This window comes from Cervus elaphus, chromosome 30 (assembly GCF_910594005.1).
Source record: "Cervus elaphus chromosome 30, mCerEla1.1, whole genome shotgun sequence".
NCBI classification, from domain to species: domain Eukaryota; kingdom Metazoa; phylum Chordata; class Mammalia; order Artiodactyla; family Cervidae; genus Cervus; species Cervus elaphus.
Window position 1 is genome coordinate 50,046,505 of NC_057844.1, and position 12,771 is coordinate 50,059,275.

General features: G+C 41.2%; 1 protein-coding gene across 19 annotated transcripts in view; it reads left to right on the forward strand.

The window, feature by feature from the left end:
* The window catches only part of LMO7 (LIM domain 7), a 212,411-nt gene that overhangs the window by 170,893 nt on the left and 28,747 nt on the right, over positions 1-12,771 (forward strand). For all 19 annotated transcript variants that reach the window (XM_043892157.1, XM_043892166.1, XM_043892173.1 and 16 more), the window contains 3 exons: positions 1,400-1,542; positions 2,816-3,248; positions 5,651-5,959. In XM_043892157.1, coding sequence (XP_043748092.1) covers positions 1,400-1,542; positions 2,816-3,248; positions 5,651-5,959 — 885 coding nt within the window. The remainder of the gene's footprint in view (positions 1-1,399; positions 1,543-2,815; positions 3,249-5,650; positions 5,960-12,771) is intronic.

Consider the following 12,771-nt stretch of genomic DNA (forward strand, 5'->3'; position numbering starts at 1 on the left):
GAGTGGTAGCATGAACAGAGGGTCACAGATAGTACATCTTAATTTTCAAAGGAGTTAAATATTAAGTAACAAAGATGAAACCCTTGCTTTGGCCATGTTTCTAAATGCCACTTTTTCTTTTATTTGGGATCTCAATGTCATTGTCAAGAAACAGAAATTCAGTGTCAGTTTTTTTTTTAAAGCAGGAATGGCCCTGCCTGCTCCCAAAGGGTGTAAACCAAGCCTATTTTATGTGCCCGGGGTGGGTGGGGGGTGAGGTTTTCTTTTCTTTTTTTTTTTCCAGTCTGGGACTTTGCAGAAGGCTGCAGGGCCACTAGCAGTTCTCAGCATGTGACTTCTCTGGGTGGCACAGGGAAGTTGGTACCATCCAAGCTGTCCTAACCCCCTGAATGTCAGAACCAGTTTAGGCCGCCAGGACTAGTTTTAAAGATGAATCAGGTCGAGTGTCCCGGGGGCCACCCCCAGGATGTATCCTGGATGGCTGTATGGAAAGAGATGTCCACTGCTTCCTGTGTGATCTTCCTTATTGCCCTGTCCTTATGGGGAGTTGAACTGCTTTGAAATCAAGTTCTTGAGCCTTTTTGTTCAATCGCTCAGTCATGTCCGACTCTTTGTGACCCCATGGATTGCAGCACGCCAGGCTTCCCTGTCCTTCAGTACCTCCTAGAGTTTGCTCGAACTCATGTCCATTGAGTCAGTGATGCCATCCAACCATCTCACCCTCTGTCTGGCTTCCCCGTTAAAGCCTTTCTACACTTGGCCCTCCCCTCCCAGGGTGGAATTGACCACTCGTTCCATACACCCCTGACTCTCTCATGCAGTCCTTCACATTTCGTTGTTGAACTTGATTTACCTGTCTGTCTTTCCCCTCTAGACTGAGAGTTCCTCTAGAGGAAGCACATTTTATTCGTCTGTGTGTTTGTGGCCCCGTTGCCTCCAAGTAGGGACCGATCTCTGTATTTGTTCCATGTGTGTGTCTATACTTAGTCATGTTACAGTCATGTTCTGTTCTCGTTTGACTAATGAAACATGTCATTTCACGTAAGAACCAGATGATTGGAATGAGATGAAAATAAATTTGAAACAGTTCCCAACCTTTCTGACCTGGCATCTCATTACAAGCGTTTAGCATTCTTTGTGAAATGGGCAGCAAGGCAGGCACTACCTGGGAAAACAAAAATGGGGTCTATCTTATTAGGTCAGGGCTTTTAGACAGATGCGTGAGATAAAGGCTCGGTACAGAAACGCTGGCTAAAAAAAGCAAAATTAGGGCACCTTGGCATCAAGTTGGAATGAATAGTTTTAGCAACGTAATGGGATCCTCTGGCGCGCACTCACTGCCGGAAAGGGTGTGTAGAAATTCAGGTGTGCCTGGGCTGACGTGATTTGCCTCTGTCAGGACCTTGCAAAATGGAAAGATCGTCGGAAAAGCTACACTTCGGATCTGCAGAAGAAAAAGGAGGAGAGAGAGGAGATTGAGAAGCAGGCTCTTGAGAAGTCAGAGAGAAGATCTAAGACGTTTAACGAAATGCTACAGGACAGGTAATGAGACTGAATGCATCACAGGGTTGGGGAAACCAGTGTTAGATATTTTGTGTAAGTGTTGTGAGCTGTACTTGTGCACCAATATTAGACTGTCATCAAATATGCATAAACCTTTGAGTGTTTTGCTCTGCAGTGAAAAAGCAAAGTACTGCTGTAATAAGTAGTGATTTGAATTAATGAAAGAAAGGAGTACTTAAAAGTGGTATTCGTTGTTCCTTTTACATTGTATATTCACATGCAGAATTGGCTAGTGTTGGCAATCTTTGCAAAAATAAACAACTTTTTCCTCCTTTTAAAGTAAATTTAGGAATGGAATGGTCAAAAAAAAATGGCTCTCATTCTTAACTAAATTGTGTAAAATGTAACAAAGTTCTTTTTCATGTTGGCATGGTGCAATTAAAAATGTATTTTTAAAGGAAGACTATATAAACATCCCTGTGGGGGTTTATCTTTTGCATTGCAACATAACAGGATAAAGGTCCAATTAAGCTTGCCTGTGGAGCAGTTGCTCTGTGAAACCTTGAAATATTTACAGGTCAGGGAGAAGGCAAATAAGCTTTAAGGAGAATGTCAAAAAGGAAATGTGCTGTCAGGTGAACTTAAACAAAGCACCTTTGTGCCCTAGGAAACAATGGTAAACACAGTTTCATTCACTTGAATGCAACGCAGTTGGCTTGAGACGTACTCCTTATTAAATGATAGCCAAGAGACTGTTTCATCAACTTCTCTGAAAGTAGGAATAGTGACTTTTAATCTGCCATAACTGTCCATGCAAAATCTACCAAGCTGTATGAAATCATATACTAACTTGATCTTATTGAGAGTCTGAATCTTTTGTGGTCTTCTATTTTTACGAAACTATAATAAATTGTATACAGGAACACTGTCAACCCTCTTAAGAAATCTGCATCTTTGGAGGGTTCAAATTGGCTGTCAGTTATCTTTCAAGTGTGTACGGAACTCTGAATAATCTCTTATTTAAAATTTTCTTATTTTCCTGTGAAATCCCTTTACAATTGCAAATACTTCAGAGATTTTTCTTAGCCTCTTTAAGGAAAAAAGAAAAAAAGTCAAGTTCTTAATCCTTCTTTGTGTGATGTTGAAAAATTCACATGTATTTATTCTCATATTCTGTTTATTACATTATTATACCAAGTCAGCCATCTTTTTATTCCCATCCTTTTTTATGTTAATGACCAAAATAACATGTCTCTCCACCTCTGGGTGTCAAGTGCATAATTTTGTGGTTATGGTGTTTCTTTCTGCTAAGGGAATCCCAAAATCAGATGTCTACAGTTGCATCGAGAAGGAGGCTATATTCTTTTGATGACGTATTGAATGAAGAAAAGCTTCCCCCTATGCTGCCTGTGTCAGAAGCCTATTCCCAGAGTGAAAGAGTAGAAGAGAAAGGAACGACTTATCTGACAGAAATTCCTAAGCAGGATTCTACAACTTTTGCAAAAAGGGAGGCTACTGTCACAGCTGAAGTTCAGTTTCCTTCTAGAAGCCCCGTAGAAGAACAGCGCCCAGCCTCTTTGTCTTCTCAGCATTCACTGAATACACAAATGGAGTCGACTCGAGTTTCAGCAACTCTCCCCAGAAGTTACCAGAAAAGCGATGCGGCCAGGTTAACATCTGTGGTCACACCGAGACCTTTTGGCTCTCAGTCAAGGGGAATCTCATCACTCCCGAGATCCTACACGGTAAACGTGTTCCCCGTTCCCTTAATCTGTTCTCCAGCGCTAAACACTGGTGAATTTGTGCATAGGTTTCTGTTAGAGATATTAGATATGTAAAGTATACTTAGCTTGTATATAAAGCAATTGTATTTTTGTCTATTTAGATTCAGTAGACATTTAATGCTTAAAATACAGCAACAATGCAGAACTGATTAAATTTCAAATTCAGTGAAAGTAGAGCTGACACATTTTTAAAAAGAAACTACATCCTAAGGCAGAACATTTACTTAAAATTTTTTTTTTAGTTTTTAGAATTTATTTTCATTGGAGGATAATTACAATATTGTGATGGTTTTTGCAGTATATCAGCATGAATTGGCCAGAGTGTTCATGTGTCCCCCCATCCTGAACCCCACTCCCACCTCCTTCCCCACCCCACCCCTCTGGGTTGTCCCAGAGCACTGACTTTGATTGCCTTGCTTCAAGCATTGAACTTGCCCTGGTCATCTATTTTACACATGGTAATATGCATGTTTCAATGCTATTTTCTCAAATCATCGCACCCTGGCCTTCTCCCTCAGAGTCCAAAAGTTTGTTCTTTATATCTCTGTCTCTTTTGCTGCCTTGCATATAGAATCATTATTCTATTTCAGTCTTCATTATGTATGATAGGCTCCAGTTTCATCCACCTGTGGCACATACACACAATGGAATATGACTCAGCTATAAAAAGGAATGCGTTTGAGCATTGACTTTTTAGTGTCACATTTTCTCAGATGTATCTGTTTTAAAGTACTGTGTGCGCGCGCAGTTGCTTCCAATTCTTTGCGACCCCATGGACTGTAGCCCGTCCATGAAATTCTCCAGGCAAGAATACTGGAGCAGGTTGTCATTTCTTTCTCTAGGGGATCTTCCCAACCCAGAGTCTCTTGAACCCCCTGCATTGGCAGGCAGGTTCTTTCCCACTGCACCACCTGGGAAGCCCCATTGTAAAGTCTTAGGTTGTACTATATGAAGTTGCCAGGAGTTAGTTCTTTTTGACCTATGAAACAGCAGTTTCATGCAGTTTAACCTAAATATTTTCAGGTGATTATGCCCAAATTTTCTGTGTATCCTCATTTCCCACTTTATTAGAACTTGATACCCTTGAATGTAGTTAATTAAAATGTATCTCATGGTTCAAAAAATACATATTTTATTGGGATTTTAAAGAATATAAAATCATTTGCTCTGAGAATGAAGCAGTGCCATGTACCTGAAAGTGTTTGTATTAATTTGAATTATGTAAAAGGAAGCAAGACAGTCTTGAGCACTTTGGTATTCAAATTCCTTTTACCTCTGCCTATGTAGAATCCTAAAATTCTAAGAGAAAAGATTTGATTAAAAAAATTCAAAGTGAGGAAAGCCTGCCTAAACTAACCAGAAAAACCCATGACCATTATATTAAGTAAACACAGATATATTTGACAATATAAAAATTAAATTTATATGATAGACACCATTAATGTAGTCAAAAGACTGCATTTATATAGGCTCAGAAAAATATTAGTAAAATATATTTTATATGTAGGTTTAATATCCCTAAGATTTAAAGTGCTCCTACAAACTGATAAGGAAAAGATAAACAGTAGAAAAGCAGATGTATAAATGAATGGCCAGTTCAAGGGAGAGGGACTTTGAATGGTTGGTTACATAAAGCGCATAGAAGCATGTGTAGTCTATTAGAGCAAGCATGAAGTGTACAGCTTTTTACCCATGAGATGACAAAGATTTAAAATGTTCAAAATGTGTGGTGTTGACAAGGATGCAGAGACACTGACATTTTTACACGTTAATTTGGGAGTGCATTGCTACAGTTTTTAAAGATAAATGTGTGTGTGTGTATACACACACATAGTTTTATATTACACAATATTATAGTTTTATTTTATATATAAAATATATATTTTATATATAAAATAAAATAGTTTTATTTTATATTACACATATAAAATATTCTTTGGTTAAGTTTGCTTTTGGGAATTTATGCTATAAAAATAAACATGCTGGTATATGTAATATCTTGGGCACACTTTAAATGACATTGAAGTATAATCAAATGAATAAACTATAGATATCCATAGTGTGGAGTATTCAACTGACCTAGCTTAGATTTCTGTCCGTTGACCTGGAGTAATGTAAATGAGCAAAGCATGTTTTAAAGGTCTGTTTATAATATAAACACTTCTGTAAAATCAGCTGTTTCTCCCACTTTGTATGTGCATATCTGTTAGTGTCAAAGAACATGCTCCAACCTTTTAGGAATAGCGACTTTGCTGTGGGAGGTATATGTTACTTTTGTTACTTTCAAATGTTAATCTAATGTATATACTTTTAAAATAGAAATCTAACAGAACAGCAAGTTTACAATGATGTTTCCTCTTTAGATGGATGATGCTTGGAAGTATAATGGAGACATAGAAGGCATTAAGAGGACCCAGAGCAGTTCGATCAGCATCTCTGTGCAAAGACCGGACACAAGCCAGCTTGCGTCCGGCTCATCCAGCGAAAGAGAGGCCGACGCGCCCAGAGAAAGTGTGATGCGGTTGCCCTCGCCTACACCCCCCTACTCATCTCTTTCCCAGGATCAGGCTGCCACTTCTAAAGACACATTGTCTTCAATATCTAGCCCTGATTTAACATCTGAGCTTGGAGAAGGGAGAGGCTCGCCGCCGGCAGAGGTCCCCAGATCACAGGTGAGTTTGGAAAGGCTTTTTAATAACCTACTGCTCAAAAACTTAAGGATTTAAATCAGAAAACCATGTTTCTCACCTCTGGGCATGACAGTCTGGGCTGATAATGTAGTCATTGATATTGCATTTTATTTTTAACAGATCTTGGAGGAGGTAGATCTCTTCCAGCTCTGTTGATGGATCCAGATGACCCTTATGCTATGGGTGTAAGGAGAGTTTTTGGACCAGTCTCCCTCTAGTTAGGCTGGGTTTGCTCCCGACTCCCCATTTCAGCAGCTGTTGACTTGCACTGCTGGTGCTCATCAGTCCAGGTGCAGGTGCAAGGGTAACTTGGGGAGTTTTAGATGCAGGTCTAGTAGTTAAATGGGTAATAAAAGCTGCTTCTGGGGAAAGTGAACTTAACCACAAGGAGAAATTGATACATATGAGAGGGACTGGCCTGTGAGGACATGGCACTTCTTTTTTACCATATGAAAGGTGTGGTGGTGGTGGTTTAGTTGCTAAGTCGTGTCTGACTCTTGTAACCCCATGGAATGTAGCCTGCCAGGCTTCTCTGTCCATGGCATTCTCCAGGTAAGAAAACTGGAGTGGTTTGCCATTTCCTTCTCCAGGGGATCTTCCTGACTCAGGGATTGAACTGGGGTCTCCTACACTGCAGGCAGATTCTTTACCGACTGAGTTACCAGGGAACTTAACCACAAGGAGAAATTGATACATATGAGAGGGACTGGCCTGTAAGGACATGGCACATCTTTTTCTAATATATGAAAAGTGTAGTGACTTGCAATACTAATTTATACTCTGGAAAGTCTAGAGTTTTGTACCACTCCTTATCTTATAAGGGTAATATCGAGCCTTAGTTACAGTATGAAAATTGCATTCTTTAGCATTTGGAGTCCAAATAAAATGTATCATCAGAAGAAGAATGGGGGCATTTGTAGTTTTTTCCTACTTAAAATCTGATAGATAGCTTTAAGAGAATTATTAGGTAATGAATGTTCTTTTACTATGTTTTTACACATAGGCTAAAAAGTTGTTGCTTGTCTGCATGTATGCTAAGTTGCTTCAGCCGTGTCCAACTCTGAGATCCTGTGGGATGTAGCCTGCCAGGCTCCTCTGTCCATGGGACTCTCCAGGCAAGAAGACTGGAGTGGGTTGCCTCCTCCAGGGGATCTTCCCGACCCAGGAATCCAATCCAGTTCTTGTAGATCTCCTGCATTGGTAGGCAGGTTCTTTACCACTAGCGCCACCTGGGAGGCCCTGTTGCTTGTCTAGAGAACCTAAAGAAACTTCTCTTTTGGAAAAAGCCTTCATTAAGCAATCTGATAGTTGTATGAACCCTTTAGTGTGGAGGTGCTTTTATGGCCCTGTGACTTAGTCTAGCCTTTTCTGGTACCTTACTAGAGTGTATATTTTCCAAGGCACAACATCAAGTATATAGCTTGGCCTAAGTTATATTAATGAAATACCTTTGTGTAAAATATGATAGAGTGTATTTTAGTATCATTCATTTTTATCAGTACAGCAAAGCTTTACAAGTTTAGAGTAAGCTTTTCCTCTTCATGATTATAAAAGACTCTGCGCTTGAGAAAATTTGGGAATGTAGGAAAATATGCATAATAAAAATGGTTTGGTAATTCCGTCATTCAGGGAGATTCTTTAACACTTAGGTATATCTCTTCCAGTTTTTCTATCCATATTTATAAATGTATATAAGCCAATCTCTTCAGGTTGCTAAAAAAAATCACTGGTTGTAAATTATGTTTTAACTTCCATTTTAAAGAACTGGGGATATATAATTAGCATCATAAGTCTCAGTGGATGAGAAGAATAGCCTCTGTTGCACTTGGGGATCATAAGGTGCCAGTGGATGAATAATAGAGAGCGAGGTGCCTTTTGTTTTATGGACTTGCCGGCTTGCCTTCCTCTTTTCAAACAGCAGATCCCATGGAGCAGCCTGATTACTGTCCTGTGTGCTCAGTGATGGCAACTCCCTCAGGGTGGCGGGACTAGCTGCCTCCGTGGATTAAGAAAAAGCCTGAGTGTGGGTGTGTGTTCCAGGTCAGAGCAGTTCAGAGGAACCTGGGTTCCCATGGCGTCGTTTCAGGTTTCTTCATTAGTGCATTTATGCCTTTAGTCACCCAACTTGAAGTGGAATGCTACCAGGCAAAATTAGGCTTGAATTAATAAGTGGAGCAAAAAAAAAAAAAATAAGTGGAGCAGTTGGAATTCAGTTGGAATTCTTGACCAAATGTCTGTGTTATATGATCACTTGCCTATTCTGGAGATGCTTGATGTGTCCACTTCCACACTCTTGAGGAAAGTGACATGTATAGCATTGCCCTGCTCTTATCACGCAGAGGGTGCTTGCTGACCTGGGAAAAGGGTGTGGAATGCACAGAACAGACTAGGACCAGTATGGCAAGGGTGTATGCAACACGCCTGCAAGTTATCCAGTTCTAGGAGTTCAGAGTAGAGAAGAATAAAAAGTAGTGTCTGGCTGAGCATTGAGATGTCTTTCTTTTTTAACTGAAGCATAGTAGATTTGCGGTATTCTATTGGTTTCAGGTGGACAACTTGGTAGCTTTGTAAAAGAGTGTTCTTCAGGTCTTCTTCCTTTACTACACGTGGGTGGGCAGTATCCTTTCCTGTCTTCCTACAGCATCTCTCTTGACGTTGTTACCCTTTTCTATCCTTGCTTCCACTACCCTAGTTGCAGCCCTTTCCCTCATCAATGCAAACACTTTGTAAATAGTCACAGATCTTTGTGCATCCTACACAAGGCTGGCCCCAGATTAATTTGCATGATGCCAGGCTGGACTGGGTAACTTCTCTGCTTCAAAGGCCCCAGTGGCATGCTGTGGCTCCTTCAGTGAAGTTCAGAGCACTCAGGGGAACACTGCGGTCCCTCATGACTGGTGCCAAATTCTCTTTGTAGCACTGGCACAGCTCATGTTTACTGAATGCTTGTCGTGTCAGTAGGCTTGGCAGGGCATGATTTTATTGAATCCTCACAATGAACCTCTTATTGCTGTTTTGTCGCTGTGGAAATGGAGGCATGAAGTGGTCATGATACTTCGCCACGTCCACACAGGGTACTGAGTGATGGAGTCAGGATGTGAACTTAGGCCATGTGGCTCAAGGTTGCCTACATCACCCTATGTTGTGAGAAAGAGAGGGGAAGTAGCTGAAAGCTCCTCACGTGAGACTGCTTGACTTCTCTGAAACACACCATTCACTTTCATGAACACATCATGTGTATTTTTGTTCTTATTGTTGCCCTATTTTAAAATGTTCATTTTAACCATCTCTGTGTTTTGAAGTCTTCCTGTTCCTTCAAAGCCCAGAGGATTGGTTCCTTCGTGGGTCAAAATGTCTGTTTCCTCTCCCTTGTTGGAACTGAATTTTTCACCCTTGAAAGTTTCATTCGCTGAATTTTTTTCTTGTCCATATGTTTGTTTCTCCTTCACTGGTATTCTTCCCTGGTGGCTCAGGCTGCCTGCAGTGCAGGAGACCCAACCTGGGTAGGAAGATCCCCTGAAGAAGAGAATGGCTACTCACTTCAGAATTCTTGGCTGGAGAATTCCATGGACAGAGGAGCCTGGTGGGCTACAGTCCATGGGGTCACAAAGAGTCAAGACATGACTAAGCAACTAACACTTTCATTGTTTTTACTTTTCGGCTTTTCAGTTGGCACTTAAGGGTTTACTGACATGAATGGCATTCAAGGCCTTTATGACTAGACTGAAGTATGGACTTGATGCAGCAAGTTATTCAGGTCCTTATAGGTACTTTAATGTGGGAATTTTAGGATTAAGGGGTGTTAAAGGAATGGGAGCACTGTGATGTTCTAGACAATTATTTTAAGGAGGTGAAATCTAAGGGCAGAGATGGGCTAGTAGCCTGACACAGAATTATGGTATGAAGGGAGTTCATAGCATAAAGAGCAAAGACTTAATGAAGAGCGTAATGACCTCATTTAAAATCTGCTCAAGAATTTCTTTCTCATCTCTGTTGCTGATCTGGAGTTTTATTTCGCTCTCTTTGCCTTTCTTCACTACTTCTTTTATGGGAGTGCTTCTTTTTCCTTCTCCCTTGCCAATCCAGGCTAGCAGGGCGATTCTCGGGGGAACCCAGAGCAAGAGAGAGCAGTTTGGCTCCCAGAGTCCTCCAGCCTGCTCCGACTGCCTTGCATATGCCTTTTCCCCGCAGAAGGGTGTTGCCCAGGTTTTTGTTTTGTTTTCTGTCTTGTCTGAGCCCTCTGCTCTCAAATCTCAACCAAGTCCTTATTTCAGGACCTTTGCTCCAGATTATTAAATCAGAACCCAGAATCAGGATGATAAATACATGTGGAGGGAAGGAAGCTTTTTACACTTCTGATGCCCAAGTCTGCAGTAGTGCCTCTTTTAAGAGTAGCCAGGTTTTCCCTTCTCACAGCTTCCTCCTGTGCATCTTACCTGCTTGTCACCTTCACTGGACCCTAATCTCTCCAAGGGTGGGAAGCTAGTCTATTTTGCTCACTGTTAGTGCAGTGTCTGTACCTGTAAGTATTTGCTGAATGTTGACCGAGTTCTATTATAATAGCTTTAGAGCCATGTGTGTGAGAGTTAAATAAGAATTTCTTTTGTTGTTCTGGAAACTGCCTAAGCAGCATATATTACCATGTATAACATTGTTTCCATGGGAAAAAGAAGATAATTAATGGGCATCACCTATGTGCCTTGGCACCGTTTAAATATTTCATTTAATCCCCTCAATAACTTAGCAAAGTATGTGGTATTATCCTCACTTTTACCAGTGAAATACTTGAGATTTAAAAGTTATGTAACATGCCCCAGGCTGGTTAGATTCTTAGGCCACAGTTGCAATTTCTCTGACCCTAATTTATTTTTTTGAAATGTGACATGCTTAAATTGGAAAAGAACCTTGTATCTAGTTAAAACACCAAATGTTGACTTATTTTAACATCGCCATGTGCTTAGAATTTAGAGCCAGTGTGCACTGAAATATCTTCTGGTTCATAAAGAGAAAATCATTCTTAAAATTATTTTGAAAGAAGGTAGATATTTATTAAAACTTAGCCCAATTGAATCTAATTCTGAGATGCAGACTTTGAAATCTACCCAGTAAGCAATAAGGAGCTACCAGAAATTTTAAAACAGAGTGTGATATAATAATTGGCATTTTCTGTAACTAAAGTTCAGGCAGCTGTGGGGAAGATGGGAAGAAGGAAAGGCTGGAGGCAGGAGAGCCAATTAGAAGGTTACCCACGGCAGTTTAGAGGGAAACTATGACCTGAGTTAAGATGAGCTTAAAGGAGGATGGAAGGATGGGGGATATTCAAGGTAGATTTGTGGCTTGTGGACTTGCTAACACTTTATTAAGTGCATGTGTGTGATGGATTGTGGCGGGGGTGGGGGGGGCATTGTGTAGAGGTAGCCTGGGGAGCAGTTAGGGTGAGGAGGGAGGAAGAGGCCCAGAAAGAACCTGATGTTTCTAACTTGGGCATCTGGTTGAATAGTGAGGTAATTAACCCATATGTGAAAAGCAAGAGGTAGAAGAGCAGGTTTAGGGAGGAAGAGAATAAATATAATTTTGAATGTGTTGGGACTTAGGTAGTAGTTGATGACCATGCATGAGGTTTCCTCAGGAAAACATGTGGTCAAGAAAGTGGGAGACTGACTAGGGAAGAGGAGCAGCAACAAAAGGAAGCTAGAAAGAAGAGGAACACACTAATGAAACCTAGAAGTGGCCGAGGGATGGAGAAGAAAGGCAAGAGGAACCAGAATAATGGGCGACTTGGAAGTTTGTTTCCTGAAAGCCAGAGGCGTTGGTAGTGCCCGATGGGATGAGGGCTGAAAATGGATTTGGTCGGTAAGAGATAAGCCTGGGAATGGGTTGAGTCAAGTGGTAGAGCTGGCAGAGCTGGCTTCTTTGGGGTGGATCATGGGGAAGGGGAGAAGGTAGACAGAGACTCATCTTCAGTGAAGGATGAGCTGCGCCATGATTTGAGGGCTACTTGCCATGGCTTCCCTTGTGGCTCAGCTGCTAAAGGGTCTGCCTGCAATGTAGGGAACCTGGGTTCAATCTCTGGGTTGGGAAGATCCCCTGGAGAAGGGAAAGGCTACCCACTCCAGTGTTCTGGCCTGGAGAATTCCATGGACTGTATAGTCCATGGGGTGGCAAAGTCGGACACGACTGAGCGACTTTCACTTTCAGTATGTTCTCATCCACTAAGACCCTGAAAAAAGACACAAAAGAAAGGAAAAAAAAAAAAAAGACACAAAACAACCATGTAGCCAACATCGAAGATTGTCTGTTTCCTTTGTTATTTATGATTTTACAGCCTAAATCTACTTTTAGTGTATTTTCATTTTATCGACCGAAGTAGGCTCTCTTTTAAGTGAACAGGCTTATCTGATCAACAAAGTTTGAGAATGCCCATCTGACTTGTTAGTATATAAGGATGACCCTGCTGTTCATTACTTTCCATCTGTGGTGATACTAGAATCCAATCCAGGAATCAAATCCAGGTCTCCCGTGTTACAGGTGGATTCTGTACCAGCTGAGCCTCGAGGGAAGCCCAAGAATAGTGGAGTAGATAGCCTATCCCTTCTCCAGCAGATCTTCCCAACCCAGGAGTTGAACCAGGGTCTCCTGCATTGCAGGCGGATTCTTTACCAACTGAGGTGTCAGGGAAGCCCTATTAATTCATTAGACCTCATAAAAATCAGTCTGCCTATGGCTATGACAGATAATCATATTTTTGTTTGAAAATCTCAGCTGGAAGTCTGTATTTCTGGGCTTTGCTGGTG